Source organism: Monopterus albus, unplaced genomic scaffold, assembly GCF_001952655.1.
Source record: "Monopterus albus unplaced genomic scaffold, M_albus_1.0 scaffold69.1, whole genome shotgun sequence".
In the NCBI taxonomy this organism is placed as follows: Eukaryota; Metazoa; Chordata; class Actinopteri; order Synbranchiformes; family Synbranchidae; genus Monopterus; species Monopterus albus.
This window is the reverse complement of record NW_018127949.1, coordinates 589,662-607,912: the sequence shown is the minus strand read 5'-3', so window position 1 is coordinate 607,912 and position 18,251 is coordinate 589,662. Positions and strand designations below refer to the sequence as shown.

Sequence of the window (18,251 nt, the reverse complement as noted above, 5' to 3'; positions counted from 1 at the left end):
TGCATTGTAAGGAGCTTCCTTGTCTTGAGGTCAGTGGCCTCTATTTCCTCCTTTGGACAGCTTATTATGCCAACGGGGTACCTGATGACCGGCAGGGCGTAGGTGTTAATTGCCCGGACTTTGTTCTTTCCATTCAGCTGACTTCTCAGGACTTGCCTTACTCTCTGCAGGTACTTGGTGGTTGCTGCTTTCCTTGCAGCCTCTTCATGGTTCCCATTTGCTTGCGGGATCCCAAGGTACTTGTAGCTGCCCTCAACATCTGCTATGTTGCCTTCTGGTAGTACAATCCCCTCAGTTCTGACTACCTTCCCTCTCCTTGTTACCATTCGACCACACTTATCCAGTCCGAATGACATTCCGATGTCCTGGCTCTAGATCCTAATGGTGTGGATCAGTGAGTCGATGTCTTGTTCACTCCTGGCATACAGCTTGATGTTATCCATGTAGAGGAGGTGGCTGATGGTTGCTCCATTTCGTAGTTGGTATCCGTAATTGCGTTTGGTGATGATCTGGCTGAGGGGGTTCAGGCCTATGCAGAACAGCAGTGGGGACAGAGCATCTCCTTGGTAGATATCGCACTTGATGTTGACTTGTGCAGTTGGCTTGAAGTTGGCCTCTAGGGTTGTTTTCCACATTCCCAGTGAGTTCTTGATAAAGGCTCTTAGAGTCCTGTTGATGTTGTACAGTTCCAAGCATTCCAGGATCCATGTGTGAGGCATTGAGTCATAGGCTTTCTTGTAGGCTGTGCACAGGTTGGTATGCCTGGTCTTGCAGTCTTGAGTGACTACTCTATCAACCAGTAGCTGGTGCTTTGCTCCTCTGGTGTTACTACCAATTCCTTTCTGGGCACTGCTCATGTATTGAGCTGTATTGATCTTAGCTGCTATGATGCCTGACAGGAGCTTCCATGTTATACAGAGGCAGGCTATTGGGTGGTAGTTGGATGGAACTTCTCCCTTCTGAGGGTCCTTCAGGATCAGGACTGTCCGGCCTTCAGTTAACCACTCAGGGTGGGTTCTATCGATTAGTAGCTGGTTCATTTGTCCCGCCAGGTGCTCATGGAGTGAAGCTTCTTTAACCAGTAGGTGTGGATCATGTCAGGGCCTGGTGCTGTCTAGTTCTTCATACTTGAGACCCTCTTGTGAATGTCTGCCATTGTGATGATTACTGGGTCTTGTGCAGGGAGGTTGTTGTGTTGTCCACCAGCCACTGGGCATTGTTGTTATGTGATGCCTCCTTCTCCCATATGCTCTTCCAGAACTGTTCAGTCTCCAGCCTTGGTGGGTCTGCTCTCATGTTATTACCTTGCTACTGAGAATACACCTTGGATGGCTCAGTGCAGAACATTTGGTTTATTAACTTCCCTGGTGTACCTCTTCAGTTGGGTGGCCAGGGCTGTTAGCCTTTGCTTGGCAGTCTCTAAGGCCTCAGGTATGGACAGTGAGTTGTACTTCTTAGGTACCCTTTGTTCATCATGCCTTTCTGCAATTCTAATAGCTGGCTAACTTCTCTCCTTGCTGCATTGATCTTGGTCTCCAACCTCCTTCTCCATGGAGGACACTGCTCCTTATGGCCTTTGTTGAACTTATAGCCAAGCATCTCAAGGATCACAGTTGCTGTGGTGTATATCAGCTTGTTGGTCTCAGTGATGGTCGTAGTAGGGATTGTTCTTAGTGCTGCATTCACATCCTCTAGAAGACTTTCAGAAGGCACTTCACTTGTTAACTGACTACGGGAGTTCCAGGTGTCCATCTTGCTCATGATCTTCAATCTCAGGTCAGCTGTTCTTGAATCAAGCTCATACGGGCCTGTTATTGGGGCTTGGTACCCAATCTCCAGTTGTGGGGGTGATGATGATGTTTTCCCCCTGAGCCTGACCTGTCGTCCTGGCTCCCCCTTGCTGGAGCATTCTCTAGTTGTGATTAGCAGGTGTTTCTTGCGGATGTGAGAAGTAGCACTGAGCTACTAGTTGTTTCGATGTTAGTGTAGATGTTGGGTTTCAAAGTATCCATAGGTCCCACATCCTCTGTATGTAACCCCTCTCGCTGGGGTTAATTGTATAGTAGCATTCCAATAGTTCCCTGTTCTCCTCTCTTGTCCATGAATGTCTTGTTCCAGTAGCCCACTTCTCATCAGGTTGCCCTGGTTCCTTAACACCTGATGCGGACCTTGTTGACCTGGGCGACGTCAGTGGTGTTGCTCACTGAGCTATCCCGTCTGCTCATATCTATCTGTCTATCTATCTATCAATATGTGTGTATATATATGTACTGTATGTATATATGTATGTGTATATATACTAATGCTCTAGCTCTAATGGAGTGATGCGAAAATTTGAAGTTTTTTGATCATTAATCCTGAAAAAGAGATCCACATTTCACTGAGACTTAAAATGTCTGTGCTAAAAGGAAACAGAGTAGATAATGCCTCACTTTTAATCTTTCCTCTTTCTGAGTCCTGCCCTCTCCTTCTATTTTTTACTGGTATGAGCAGCAGTAGTATCTACTTTCTTTGTGTACTTGTAAAGAGTTCACCTCATTCTTACCACTGGCCCTCTGCTGTATTCACTTTTCACTTTATTCCTTCTCTTCACCTCTCATTTTGTTTTATGTATCTTACTCTTCACCAAAATACTAGCTAGATAGTGATACCGTGTGAAAAAGTAATGTCAAATTTATGGTCTTTCCTCCTCTTGATCTGTCCATTCAGAGCGTCAGCTGACCAACAGTATGACCACCAGCAACTCTCTTCCTCCCAGTGTCAGTGGGATCAGTAAGGAACTGGCAGAGTTACGACACCTCGTCCAGTTCCCCGAGGAGATCGCCTGTATCCTCACTGAGCAAGAGCAGCAACTCTACCAGCGGGTAGGAGGAATAACACACAATGCATAATATACTCTATATCTGGGTCAAAAAACTATATTATGTTTACCTGCTGGGTGTCTGTTTGCAGGTCTTTCCCTTGGACTACCTCTGTTTCCTCACTCGAGACATGGGCAGTCCTGAGTGTCAAACTAAACGGCATCCAAACCTCAAGGCCTCGCTGTCAGCGCCCAGCATGCCTACCCAGAGTGCTCAGCGAAGTAATGCTGTGGAGGACCTGGTGGCGCGGTTCAATGAGGTGAGGGGTCTGCTCATATAAAATGTTTGTGTGCTGTTAGTCTATTTATTTTGGCTGTGCTCAAGGAATAACATGTTTAGAATGAAAAATGCAGACAAAACCTCAAGTCTTGATGTTAATTTAGATATAAAGATCTTCTTACTACTGTAAGTCTGCAACTGAAGATTATTGTTGTTGATTAATCTTCATCCCAAACATCCACATTTATCCCATATTTTTGCATGACTTTTGAAGTCAGTAGGCCTATTTCAGCTTAAAGGCTATGATTCATCATAGTAACTTCACACAGTCGGTTTATATCAAGGTTTTACTACTTGATTTAAATCTGAATGAAGTCACTGAAGGACGGGTGATAATCTGAAAACTGTGGAATAGTTTTGCGACGTGACTAGTGAAGTCTTTTTAAACACAGCCTTATAGAGGTCATATTAAAAGAAAGCATGTCCAAACTGTTTAGAAATATTGACTAAAAAAACAATGCTTGTACCGTTTGGATGACTGTAACGTGATCTTTAGTGACCTCCCCTAATGACATTATCAGAGACATTGAAAATGCACGTGCTGCGATTTGACATTAATGTAAAAGGTTGAAAAACATGGCAGACCAGTAATTGTGTTTTCCTTCATCTGGATTTACCCTGCTGTGTTTGCTGTGAGAGTCGTACCAATTTATCAACTCATGACCCAAGTACACATTGTGTGTACACAAGTACACGCTCTCAGAGTGGAGTAAGTTGGCTAACGTTACTCTCCTGGGCCTTGTGTCTTTTATGGCGAGTGACTTTGAGAATAAACAATCACAACACTGGATTGCTTTTTTTTTAAGAGTGTGATTGGGGGTGATGATGTCATCTTTAGGTTGCATGCTTTTTTGCATCAGCTGGTTTTCATTTAAGTCAGTGAGAGGAGACACATGGAAAATAGTTTCTCAAATGTGCCTTGTAGCCATATATGGGCACAGTGGAACAAGAGTCAGATGACAACAGTGGGTCTCCCCTGAAGACACTGATGAAGCCCTGAAGTGGCTGCAAATCATGACAGTCAGATGGAGATGAGATGCGTAGGAGCATCCTTTCTTTGGTCTGACTGCTCTATGGTTGGCAAAAGTTTTAGCTGGATTTTATGCAGTGATATTGTCAAATATTTACATTAGAAATGTGTTAAAGGATCTTGCATTTTTAAATTAATTTTCTTTTTTTTTCACCAGACATTTGTCACATTATAGGGAACTGGTTTCTGCTTTTATCTGTTAACAACTTTAACAAACTATTATTGGCACTGATATGATTTAAGCTGTAATGCTTATGCCATACGTTGATGGAAAACAATCACTGGCAGCTATATTGATCAAATGGGAATATTTTCAGTTTGTCTGACATATTAGTAAAGTGAATTTTTGGACTGTTGATCAAACAAAACAAGACATTTTCAAGTATCCCCGTAGTGATTGATTTATCACATTACTTGCCTCTTGCTGATCTCATACAGACCAAACATTTACAATATTTGCTAAATTAATTTGCGAAGAAAATAACTTGGTTGCAGCCCAAGTTACGATAACTATGGAATTCTTTATTGGAGTTTGCTCTCAGACATTTTTAAGGTAATAAGGTAGCTGTGGAAATGCATATCCAAGAATGACAATAAACTGGACTGGATCCACTGTTTTAAGATATTAACTTATTAGCATTAGGGTCTAATTTCTTTCCTAACACTTGACAGACAACAGTCTGGAAACTCATCTCAAAAGTATCTACTAGTTTTGACCCTGTTCATTTTTAAGAACCATGTATGGATGTGAAAGATTATGCATCAGAAGCCTCCTACTTTCTTACAGTGCAGACACTTTTCTGCTTTGCTCTCTCCTTGGCTTACATTCTTTGCTGAGATCCTTGTTTTTTCAGTAAAAGAATTTATGGACGGTGAGTATTGCATACTTGTAAATCATTGGGATCTTATTTTTAATAGAGACCGAAGACTACAACCATATTTATTACCATTTTTATTACTAAAGGGTACGAGGCAAGTGTGGCCTACTAACAGCACAAGGCCTTTTTTCCTGTGCTGCTATACTGAACTACAGTGACTGGGATTAGTTGAAGCTAGTTATCAGCAAGATGCCCCCTTTCTCTTTGGAAGACTTCCACAAACTTCTCCAGAAGATTGCAGTTCTTGAAACTAAGATTTATTGATTAGAAATTAACATGGAATTAAGTGGACTGAATGGGAATGACACCACCTTACTGTGGACTCCAAACAGTGGACAAGAGGAAGCCAACTCGCAGCTAATTGGCACCAACAATGCTACTAAGAAACAGGAGGGTTCTCTGCCTCATAATAAATCTGAAAGTAGTAGTCCTCCCTGGAGCTCTCTTGGCACTAAGCCGAAAAATAAATCACATCCCTGGGAAATAGGAGGAAAAGCAATGACCGGAGGCCAGCGGCCAGAGATTTGCGCTGCTACTGGCTGGCCTGCATCACCTTCCAAGCAGAGAGCCTCATCAGTCCCGTGCATAGTAGCACATAGCAGTGTACAGCTGCAAGAGGGAGAGTTCGCATAGAACCTACTTAACATACAACTCTGTAACAGCTTTACACTGCTGCTGAAGGACCCTGGATCTCCATCAAATGACATGGATAACTTCCCATCCTCACAAAGCAGGGTAAGGAGTGAGAGTAATTCGGAAAGCTAACAACTGGGCCTCAAACTTTGATAGTGGGCGACTTTGCTGTTAAAAATGTAAACATGAACAGCAAAAATACCAGAACATGGTGTCTTCCAAAGGGTATGGTCTCATGAGTCACACGCAAGAGAGAATTCCAAATATTCCAGCTAAAAACTCAACTGTAAAAGACTTGATAGTGCACGTTGGGGCCAATGACATTGTGAAACAGCGATCAGAAGTTCTGAAGAAAGATTTACTGATCTACTGAACAGGCTTGACTCCTTGAAAACTGAGGTGCTAATCTAGCACCAGTCAGAAGAGGAGAAGGATTCAGCAGATTGATGGCACTGAACACATGGCTCTCAACCGCATTCAACCTGCAGAAAGTGCACTTCTTCAAGCATTTTAATTTCTTCTGGGATAGCAGGTGTCTTTTTAGGGCAGATGATTTTTGCCTTAACAAGTCAGGAGCGAAACTGTTTATCTCAAACCTTTTGTGAGACCCTGCGTCATTCATCTCATCCCCCTGGCAAGGACAAGAAACAAGAGGAGCCAAAACATTACGAAGAGACAACACACTGTCAGAAATCATGAAAGAGAGTCACCTCAGGGCCCGCAAGAACTACATTTCGGTACCCCTCAGGAGGTAGTACTAAAATCAAGTATCAGGACTGCGTGGGGGGAGGGGGTAGTTACATGCAGAGCATTCGCCACTGGTGATTGGTTAAACGTCTGTATCTTCACATCTCAAGCATTAGCATTGCAAGCACCATGTGTAAACACATAGCTGACTGTGAGTGTGAGAGTGGAGCAGCCCCTCCCTAACCAAACAGAAATCTTTAGGAAGCAGTCAACTGGTAGAACCTCACTCCAGGACTAACTTTAGCCACTTTCAAATCTAAACTGACAACTCTGCTGTTTTCCTGTGCCATTGATTGACTGGTTTCTATGCCGTGCTTTTTGTTTCATCTGTTGCATTCAGGGCAACTGCTAGATAAGTGTGTCTCAAACCTTTTCCTTTCTCTGTTTGTTTTATGTATTTTATCTCATTTTAACAGTGTTTTATCTTCATTTTGTCTTAACTGATTTTTTTTCTGGTTTTATGTTTTTAAAGCCGTCACTTTTTTTGCCTGTGTAAATCACTTTGACTTGCCTCTGTGTGTGAAATGTGCTATATAAATAAAGCTGCGTTGCTTTGCCAATAAAAAAGATAGCACAGCAAGAAAAAGTTTGGAGGCAGGGAAGGTTGAGCCGTTTGGGCCCCTTTGTGTCTGCCTTTGTTTTGACAGAGCCACTGTGTGCTCATGCATTGAGTTTGTAATAGGTCCCTGTCAACCTAGGTTATGGAATTCATGTATCAAGGAGAAACTGACCCTCATACTTCACTTAATAAAGCACGCACAAATGGAGACAGGCAGACGGGCAAACACATGGAGCGTACAGTACACAAACATCAAAGGATCGATCAGCTTGTACCACCTCTGTTACTGTGTTTGTATGTTTGAGTTTTATCCATGCTGATATTGTTAACACTTATACTGTGCATATAAGGGGGGCTGTTGTTTGAGGAAATCTTTCGCACAGTTTTTATTATACTATACTTTTGTCTGTCGTCATCTCGTTTGCTCTTATCTGCTCTTCTGTGCCATTACACAGTCTCTCTCTATATATAGTATGTCTTCGTATCCTGTCTATTATCTCTCATACGCAGCACTGAGTACACACTTTTGCTGTCTGGAATATCAGAAGGGATGCCAGCCCTGTACGATGCCTTGATCCATGGTGGTTCAAAAAGCCACTTTGTGGACTGACTGAATGGTTTAGATGGTGAGTGTAATTCAACCCTGCTGTTGACATGGCTTCGTATTATGTCATAACGCTAGAAGTTACTGGTAGCAGACTTTCATGCAAGGCATGCATACATCAGAGGAGTAACAGATGAGAGACTGCAGGGCAGCAGGGTTGTTTGTCAGTAGATTCTAGAATACGGTTTTACTCAGGTGAAGTATAATGAAGCAGGATGCAGCATTCTTTCTGGCGAAACGGGTTAATCTTCTGCACGAGAAGCTTTGTGTCTGGTCTATCTGACAATGGTGGCAAGTGAGAAAAGTGTGTATGGCTTTTTTAAACCAGCTAATTGAAAACCTATTGCATCTCCTTTATTACTTAGTGAGAGTAAAACCTTCAGATTAGGTTGTGCAGACGAAATAGTGTTTAGAGCACAGTGTTCAACAAACACCCTGGAAGTAAAGAATGAATACCCAGAATGCATCTTAACCACAAGCAGGACTCTTGATCTTTTTTTTTATTGTAATTAATATGGTGAAGGGTAGTAAAAGGCTAAAACATTGACAAGTTCAGTGAGACATTATTTATACTTTCCTGTTGAGAAATTTTATTTTTATTATTTTGTTTCTTAATTTGAGTAACTAAAGATGAGAACAGTTTAGAGGAGACATCTGCCTTACTGCATTACAGCCCTCCTTATGCCTGCACTTCTATCACACAGAAATGTGTAAACAGGTTTGCTTTTCACTTGTATTGGATACAAACCATTACACTTTTAATATCAGTAGGTTTGAGATTATGACAATCAAGCTTTTAGAACCTGACAAATAAAATGCAGCATTTCATCAAACACAGTAGATTATGTATTTTATGAAGCAAGTTATATAGAAGCTCATACATGTCTGTATAAACTGTGTTGAACTGTACATACCGTATGTGCCCGAGGCTGATATGTGAGTTCATACCTTGTGTATGTTAAAGGGTCAGTATTCTATAAATGGCCAGGGGGGTTAGTTTGATGTGATATGTATGATTTCTGTGGTTGCTTGTGTAATAATCCATTTAGGGGTCTAGGCATTTTACCAGTGTTTCATCAGGGAGTGTCAGAATGAAGAGAACTTCAAACTAAAAATCTACATGTGAAACAGTGTACTTAGTTACATGTTTGTTTATTTTTGTGTGTGTTTGACTTTATTTAGTCCTTGAGAAGTCAGATTGCGGTGGGCTTCACAGATCCTTAAATAAACCCAGTAACAGATGTCTAGGCCTGGGGATGTTTTTCCTTCCTCCAAGGGGTTAGGTAGTTGATGTATGTGTGTGTGCGTGCATGCACCTGGTATTTCTCGCACTGTGTGGATCAAAATCTGTTTACACACTCGTATAGTGAGGACTCGGCCTTCCAGGGTGACAACAGGTTAGGATTATGGTTACAGTAAGTAGCAGTTGTTAAAGTACGTCCTGAAGAGGGATAGGGTAAGATAGGAGTAGGGTGTGTGTATGTGTGAATACATTCATGAGACACAAATACTAGAGACTAAGAAGCTGCCCATACTGGAATCTGATCTCTTCCTATATTTTGTGTGTGCATGCATGGTGGTATTCACATTTTGGGGACTGAAACCTATTCACATAATCAAATTGTGGGGACTCGACCTTCCCCATGTATATCATGGAATTTTTTGGGTGATGACTTGGTTTGGGGTAAGGGTAGGGTTAGGTTAAGCTAAAGCTTGCAGCTGATGGATATCGGATCTTATTCTCTCTTGTGGGTGTCGGTGTGGCCAGCTGTGCATACTTTACCACTTTAGACACAGGTTGCCACACCAGAATTTAAGAGATGACATGAGCACAAGAAGGTTCACACATAGTAGAGAAACTCGGCAGACTATTATTTGGTTGTGGACCTTGTCTCCTGTTCACTGGCTTTTAATGGCTTTGTTTTAACGCTCTAACACATGTACAAGCCATCCTGTGGTTTTGTAAATTGAAATCAGCCTTCATGTAGATTGTCCACTATTAAAGTATTTCCATGTTGATTTAGTATGTACATATTGCGCCGGTACTGAGGCTTAAAAGAGATTTTTTTCTATTACTGTTTTCATTAAAACATATTTATTTTGAATATTGAAATTCTTTAATAAAGAATTCATCCGGAAAATAAGGATTTCTACAAGGATCAGCTGGCTTGTGTTTCATGAAGAGTCATCACGGAGTCACTCCACTTTGTTCTTGGATAATAAAGTTGCTGGAGAAGAAAGGACTTCAAGATTATTACTGTTGTTTATCATTTTGAGTATGAATAGTAACTACAGTATGAGTAATATATGTTAAACTCAACATCATCAGGTGAGTTCTTGGGTGACGTGGCTGGTCCTGACAGCAGGGTCCATGGAGGAGAAGAGAGATGTTTTCTCCTATCTGGTTCACGTCGCTAAATGCTGTTGGAACATGGGAAACTACAACGGTGTTATGGAGTTCCTGGCTGGACTCAGGTATTGAGGAGCACACGAACTCTCAAATGTGGTCACATAATCATCCTGTGCTCACAAATCTACACCTGACTGAGGTTTTCTTTGGCCCCCCAGGTCACGAAAGGTCCTGAAGATGTGGCAGTTTATGGACCAGTCAGACATTGAGACTATGAGAAGCTTAAAGGATGCTATGGCTCAGCACGAGTCTTCTGCTGAGTACAAGAAGGTTGTCACCAGAGCTCTCAATATCCCAGGATACAAGGTAGGTTTCTGTTTAATGCAGAATCGTGAATGTAATGGTCTAGTTTTCCATGTGGGTCAGTCCCTAATTTCCTTAAGAAATTTGTCTTAAGAAATTTAGTTCACATTTCTTTGTTTCCACATCTGACCACAAGAAACATGACACAACAATAGCAGTTTTAATGGCATGTGTTTTTGTGTGTGCTGTCTGTACACCAGGTGGTGCCGTTCTGTGGGGTTTTTCTGAAGGAGCTGAGTGACGCTTTAGACGGGACAGCAAGTATCATCAGCCTCAAACCACCTCCAGACAACACAGAGGACTCTATAGAGGTATAGGAAACATCCATCAACATGCACAAATACACATATCTCATATAACTGACCCAGTTCAGTTCATTTCAATTCAGTTTTATTTCTGTAGTGTCAAATCACAACAACAAATTTTCGCGAGGCACTTTACATATTATGATCAAGACCTTAAAGTATTATAAAGAAAATCCCAACAAGCTAACAACTCTTGAGTAAGCACTTGGTGACAGTAGGGAGGAAAAGCTCCCTTTAATGGAAGAAAGCTCCCGTTCTTGGTGGGAGGCTATCTGCATTGACGGGTTGGGGTGAGTGGATAGACTGTAGTGTCAAATCACAACAACAAATTTTCGCGAGGCACTTTACATATTATGATCAAGACCTTAAAGTATTATAAAGAAAATCCCAACAAGCTAACAACTCTTGAGTAAGCACTTGGTGACAGTAGGGAGGAAAAGCTCCCTTTAATGGAAGAAAGCTCCCGTTCTTGGTGGGAGGCTATCTGCATTGACGGGTTGGGGTGAGTGGATAGAGGAGAGAGAAAAGAAGTATCAAGAAATGACAAATAAATAAACACCGGGAGAGTTAATGTGGCCCATGAGCACAAATTATGGGAGAGAGGAGACACAAAGTTAATAACATGCACTGGTGGCCTATGAATACATGGAGAGAGGAGCTCAGTGCATCATGGCAGGACCCCCAGCCTAGGACTATAACTGAGTAACTAACTATCCTAGAATGCACATCCAGTGATTTCATAGACACTTTTACATGGGCACAAACAGAGGCCATCCTGTTGACTCAAACCCACTGGTATGGTTAATTACACTCAATAGCAACAGCACAGCCTAGGCACCCAGTTTGTTAGCATTTGCTAAGATGATTGTCACTGTTAAGATGTTCACCTACACTGGTTATTATGGTGCCATGGTTTAAAAGGAAAGTTTTAAGCCTTATCTTAAAGGCACTGAAACTGGGACCTGGGATCTGTCTTGCATTCTACCATTGTAAACACCTGGAGCCACAAGGAGACCTGCACTCTGAGAGAGAAGTGTTCTGTTGAAATAGTACAGCCCTTTAGGTCTCGAGGAATAATTTTCAGTTCTTTTGTTGATGATGTTGTTGTTTTTTTTTTTAATATGCATAGCCCAAAATTTAGAAAAGAAGATGACAAATTCACGGGGGGCTGAGGCTGCCTTCTATTGTAGTGCACACTAGCTGACAAAAAATAAAATAAAAACAAAGGTTCAACTACAGTCTCAGTCATCTGATGGACCTCTCAACTAAGGAGCAGCCCTGCAGATCATGTTATTATAATTCCTCTTGCTTTGTTTTGCTTGTCCTCCTCGCTCTAGTTTGTGTCCGACTACTACGGCCAGCACAACTTCATGTCTCGGTCTGGTCCAGATGGCCTACACGTCCCAGAAAAAGAAGCCACTGTCAGCAATATCCTCCAGATTATCAGGTGCACTGGATCCTTGAAATGTTTTCAAAGAGTAAAGACTGTGGGCTGACGGTGTTTGACACAAGAGTTTTATATGTTTGTCCATGCTTTACTTTATTATCTGTCTGCTTCACTTCCCACTGTTTGTCCTGTTTTTCTACTTACCTCTTATTTCAACATTTCAATTGTCTTGCACTTGACTCCTCTCTGGATCTCCTCTTTCTGTTCCACAGATCTTGTAATCGTAGTTTAGAGGTAGAGGATCCCGATGAGGCGTCCACCGCTCCCTTTCCTACTGGTATCTCCCCTGCATCCAGAAGCAACTCTTTCAGAGACCGCTGCTGCAACCAGTCAGTGCCTGCTTTGTTCTCTCTATTTTTGCATGACACTTAAGCTTTTATTAGATTTTGTTTAGCCCATAGACAACATTCCTTCTTTGTGGTGCATCGGATAAATTGCAACTCTGGAGCTCATAAAAATTTCTCTTGTTTTAAGAATACCTTAGAAGGGTGAATGTTTTCTGTCACAGGGCTTTGAACCCATCTGAGGCACGATCTCTGTATTTTTACAGCATCTGGGAGTTGTTGTGCAAGTAGGGACTAAACCTTTAAGAACTACAGTACAGTATCAAATGGCATGTAGCATATGACCCAGTCCATCAGGACACTGGGACACTGTACAGCAGTTGAATGCATACTGCAACTGTTCTCACTGTTTGTTTTTTGGTCTTTAACTGTAATTATTCACTCTGACTTCTTGTCTTAAAGTAGAATGACAGAAATAGTTTTTTCCTCTTAGTGTGACATGTAGAACAAATTCATCACTTTGTCACCTTACCAAATACTTCAGAAAAATAAAGAAAATGGTCTAGTATAGTCAGATTTATGTCCCAGCTACCGACTACCATGCTCTGACTCATTGTCATGGCTCATCCCCTGCTTCTGTGTACATCCTTCACGGCATCATTACTTTGTAAACACAGAGTAAGCAGTTTGTGAAAAGACATCTGTGGACAAGCCAGTACAGTGATTTCTTCATTTCTGTGGCTGTTGAAGAAACACTTTTGGGATTATATGATATAGATGTAGTAGTTTTCTTTATTAGGAATACAGTATGTACTTGAGTCACAATGCAGCTGTGTTTCACAAATACCTACACAAGATACCGCATTGTGAAAGATCATATTTACAGATTTGTATTGAGATGAGGTGATGTTCACATAAACCCTTTTGTCACAAAGAAAAAAGATAACCGGTTACTTTCCTGCCTGTGCAGGAAGGAGCGGTGCTCTGGTACTTCTCAGCACACTGGTGGGAGGTAGTTAGCTAGAAGATAGCTGGACACGAACATACAATGTTGCGAGAAAAATGATTTAATTTCAAGTTTGGGTTATGGTGTTTGTATTAAAGAAACCTGGATTATCTTGTTTCTGCTTGTAGATAGTTTTCTTTGACTCTGAGTTATTATTTCATGTTAGTGGTCAGGATAACCTCGCTTCATTTTGGCTATCTGTATAGTGTTCATCCGGACTGCAAAGCAGATAAATATCATTTTTGTACTCGGAGGTTTAAGATTTCTTTTCCTCTGTTCCTGTTATTTTTCCCAGTGTCAAAACATCCTTTTTTTTTTTTATTCTTCTTACCCCTCCTCCTCTTTTGTCTCCTTCTTCTGTTCTAGTTCCTATTCATTTAGGACACCACCAGAATCAAACCGTGTCTTGTAAGTGGTTAAGATGGTTTCAGGAGTTTGAACTCACACAGACATGCTTACAGTTGCAGTATGAGTAGAAGCTTGTTTAGTAGCTGAGGATTGTGGAATGATAAATGCATGATGATTGTTTGTTTTTTGCTTGTTCAACCGATGCACTACAGTACAGAGTACATTGTTGTGCTGTTTACTGCACTGTAGATGCAGGTTATTTCTTACCTTAGACTGGACTTTGGTGCATTCTATAAATGACAGCAACACTTTACTTTGCTTGCTGTAGTAGTTGAAATTAAATGTAGAAATGGGTGCATTTTAGCAGATTTCCATGGAAAATAAAACTGTGAAATTCAGATATTAAATATTGTTTTCCCAACTTGTTTCCCAACCCTACACTGCATCTGTGGTCTTCGAACCCACCTTCTATCCATCTTCAGATTCATGGTCGGCGACTTGTCAGATTCAGATGGCGACTTGTCTTCTGAGCCAGTGGTGAAAGAGGTGGAGTTTCAGGGGACCGAGGAGACACACAGAGCTTTCAGCCACGGCACTGAGCTAATTCCCTGGTAAAGAACAAACACACACACACACACACACGCTTGCAAAGAATATACAGCTGGCTCATCAGACAGTCCGCACTCTTTGAATTTTCTTTTTCCAGGTACGTGTTGTCACTACAACCGGACATTCACCAGTTTCTGCTGCAGGGGGCTACAGTCATCCACTATGACCAGGACAGCCACCTCACAGCTCGCTGTCTTCTGCGGCTACAGCCTGACAACACAACACTCACCTGGGGTAAATTATGACAGAGTGTCATTAAAACCATCTCATTAAAATTTAAAAGACATGGTTTTCTCCTCAGCTGTTTTTATGCAGAAAAACACTTGTAATAAATTTTACTACAGAGTTATGTAATCATTTTTTGCCTGTTATCAGGATAGTTTAAATATGATGATTATATTTCTATCCCAGAGAGAAAAGCCCAAGTTCCTCCTCCATATCAATCTTTGAACAAATGGAAAATGGGCTTCTGTTACAGGATATAAAAAATTTTACTCATCAACCATGGTCAATGTCCTGTGCCACTATTATGTTTTAAACATCGTGTAAATGTGTTTATTCAAGTTAGGTAAGCACCATATCTTTGGTAACACACCACTGAGATTGCTTGTAAATGTGTGCAAAGATACACATTTAGTATACATCTTAAACGTATAAATGTATTGATTTATGACCAGGTAAGCCACAGTACAGAGGGGCTTTCTCTCTGGAGCAACCGCTGGGATTAGGACAGACTGTGGTGGCAGGACTAGCAGAAGGCCTGTTGGACCTGGGAGTGGTGAAGGTTTGTTGAGAATAGCAATATTGTTTTGGTATCTAGGCTGCAAAAGTCCTAAGTCTTTTATGATATTAATTCCAGAAAAGTGAGATGCAGTATTACAAATATAGTCACTTACTGCTCAAGAGTCAAATGTGCATTGCAAGAATATTCATATAACTGTATAGTGGATTAGGTTACACTCATAATTGTTTTTAAATGAATGTGCAGGCAGTGTTCCTGGGTCACCAGGGAGTGGACATCCATGCCGTGTGTTTGCAGAACAAGCTGAGCCAGATGACAGTGGAGGAGAATGGTCTCAGCCTCCTTTATGGTCTCAGTACAACTGACAACAGGTTTGTGCCCTTTTTCATCAGCTTGCTTTGAAATCCAGTTTTTGAGCACCACTACACAGGTAAAACAATGTTTACTAAATGTTTTAACTAATCACCTAACTGCTGCCAATAGGCTCCTACACTTTGTGGCCCCCAACCACACTGCACAAACGCTCTATAAGGGCCTGTCGGAGCTGGTGAATGCAACCAGAAAGTTGAAGAAGTTTCCTGACCAAAGGTTGCAGTGGCTGAGGAGGCAGTATGTCAGCTTGTATCAGGTAAACGCTGAACTTTTCTGCATGCATGCCTAAATTTCCATCTATGTGTGAATCTATGCATGGATGTAAAATGGTCCCCAAAGGTCTAAGCTGTTACATAGCTTAGTGTATATATAGAGTATTATAGGTGTATTTTCACAAGAACAATTTTTTTCTAAATGTGCATTTCTATGCAGTGGCCACCAAAATGTATCTTTTTCAGCTGTATTACATTTTTTTTTAAATAAAATGTGGCTTTTTTCTTCAATGCTGATGTGAAAGCCACAGTGTTCACACATGTCCCCAAGACATTTTCAAATCAAGGTAGTGTTCCTCATCTTAGGCAATTTATCCTGTTCATTTTGTTTGAGAATAGAGCTTCAAATTCCCCAAGAAACTGAATAAAATTGAGGATCATTTGAATGAAATAATGGCATTAGTACTGTACATGATTTTAAATGACTTTTCTAAGGTTGTAAAATATATTCAGCACACAAAGGGCAGTATGGAAGCTTTGATTAAAAGGTAAAAGAAGGATTTTGCATACATACCTTAAATTAGAAGTTAAATAGCCCACAGCTAAACCTCGTCTTTCTTATCCAGTGTGTCTGCTTTCCCTCCTGCTCATCTAGTCCTGTGTGTGTGTTTGTCTCTGTTAGGAGGATGGTAGGTACGAAGGCCCCACACTAGCTCAGGCCATTGAGCTCTTTGGTGGACGCAGGTGGAACATGGGTACAGGTGGAGTGGAGAAAGCTGGCACCCAGAAAAACAGCCCTCTGAGCATCAATGAAAAGGCCAAGAAGAAAAAGAAAGCCCTTGTCAGGGTCAGTATATAAAAAAAAGTTTAGTTTCTATGTCTACCATTGTGCATTTCGCAGTACATTTAGCTGAGGCTTTTCAAATATGAGTAAATAAAATTTTGCCTAAACTTTTGAGCTTTCACTTACAGGATACCTTTAGCCAGTCAGCTTCATTGTTTTCTTTACATTGTAATGCTTAGCAATAGACTGGAATTCCATCATTATACCACTGGTTTGGCATGTTGATAGTCCTTACAAGATTCCTTGTTTTATACAGCTCCTAGAATAGAGATGATTAGAAATTCAGTGCGCTACACATATGAAAGGCCTCTGGTCCATTACAGAGCTGTCCGTGTTCCTTGTTACACCTGCCAGCTCACACAAATGTACAGTAGGTTTTTATACAAAATAGATGCATGTTTATATACCCAAAACAGGGAGACAGTGGGGATGCCACGGATGATGAAATGGTTTCTAGGAAAACACGCAGCTGTAAGGAGGGACTGTCTCGAAACGGGCCAGAGTCTGACAGCATCGACCAAGATGATCCAGGTGACATTTCATTGAGCTATTAAGTTCATAGAAGGAATTAAAACGTCTGTACAGTAGATGTTTGCCAAGTGAGGATGCACACAGATTATTACATCCATGATTAATGTGGAGGTTGCAAGGGGAGGTGAATTTGTTGGGGTTACTGTGGGAACTCTAGCAAAGATATTTTTATAAAGAGAAAAGCAAAGTCCTATTTTTAAAGAGTACAAGAGACAGAATTTCCCATGGCACTGTATTACAGTATTACTGTCTGATTTTTATTTACTCTTAATGTTGTTTGTCGCCATAGAGGACAGCTTCCCTGGACCATTCTCCCTTTCATCTAATAAGAGCCCGGGACTGTTGGCCTCTTCTTCCTCCTCGTCTTCTTCCTCCAGCATGGCAGGTTCCGTCCAGTCTCGCCCACAGTCCTCTCCAATCCTTTCAGGAACTGCCAATTCACAGCCAGGGTATGCACTATATACAAAGACTTGAGGTTCGAATGTTGTGAAATTTCCTTTTTCATATCAAGTTGAGATATTTTTCTTTGTGGGCTCCAGGGCTTGGAGCAGCAGGTCGTGGCATGGTCGAGGTAAAGGCTGTTTCAGAGGCTTCCAGAATCTCATGATTTCTGACAGCACAATGAGCTTCATTGAGTTTGTTGAGCTCTTCAAATCATTCAGGTAGATACTAATAAAAATAATCTACCAGAGCTTGTTTTTTTTTTGTTTTTTTTTTTGATAGTTTTGGTGTCTAGCAGCAGCAGAGTAATACAGGTACACTCTTCATAGAGCATAGCTTCACATGCAGGCTTTGTTTTGGTTTGGATCTGTTGATTTTTTTTTTTTTTTTTTGGTCTTTATTTTATTTTGATTAAAAGACAGTGTAAAGGAGAATAACTGACAAGACGAGAACATTTTGAACCACAGTTCAAGAATAGAAAACAAGAAAAACCCAACCCACCATTTTCTTCTGTAACAACTCACATTAAACTCTCTCCCCATTGGTTATATCTAACCATCTGAAGCATGGATGTATATGTACAGCATATTGTACAAATTCTGTCCAGCTTTTTGCCATCTTACTCCCTCTACTCATCTAGAGTAATTGTGGTGTTCTGATCAACAGCAGCTAAAACAGTATGATAAAACCAATTCAATAAATGCTTCTGTTTTATCATGTCTAGGACATTTCCCAAGGATTCTTTTCTTTATAATGTTTAGCTTCTATAATAGTTTTCTCTGTCAAATGAAAGGAAACTGTGTTTT

At 41.1% G+C, this 18,251-nt stretch overlaps 1 protein-coding gene across 8 annotated transcripts in view; it reads left to right on the top strand.

Moving 5' to 3' along the window:
* plce1 (phospholipase C, epsilon 1) overlaps positions 1-18,251 on the top strand; it is an 82,446-nt gene that overhangs the window by 44,852 nt on the left and 19,343 nt on the right. For all 8 annotated transcript variants that reach the window (XM_020605035.1, XM_020605033.1, XM_020605032.1 and 5 more), the window contains 16 exons: positions 2,710-2,864; positions 2,953-3,120; positions 9,921-10,066; positions 10,160-10,307; positions 10,505-10,615; positions 11,947-12,056; positions 12,269-12,385; positions 14,177-14,305; positions 14,401-14,537; positions 14,981-15,087; positions 15,292-15,416; positions 15,529-15,673; positions 16,312-16,476; positions 16,890-17,004; positions 17,294-17,453; positions 17,544-17,666. In XM_020605035.1, the coding sequence (XP_020460691.1) occupies positions 2,710-2,864; positions 2,953-3,120; positions 9,921-10,066; positions 10,160-10,307; positions 10,505-10,615; positions 11,947-12,056; positions 12,269-12,385; positions 14,177-14,305; positions 14,401-14,537; positions 14,981-15,087; positions 15,292-15,416; positions 15,529-15,673; positions 16,312-16,476; positions 16,890-17,004; positions 17,294-17,453; positions 17,544-17,666 (2,161 nt within the window). The remainder of the gene's footprint in view (positions 1-2,709; positions 2,865-2,952; positions 3,121-9,920; positions 10,067-10,159; positions 10,308-10,504; positions 10,616-11,946; positions 12,057-12,268; positions 12,386-14,176; positions 14,306-14,400; positions 14,538-14,980; positions 15,088-15,291; positions 15,417-15,528; positions 15,674-16,311; positions 16,477-16,889; positions 17,005-17,293; positions 17,454-17,543; positions 17,667-18,251) is intronic.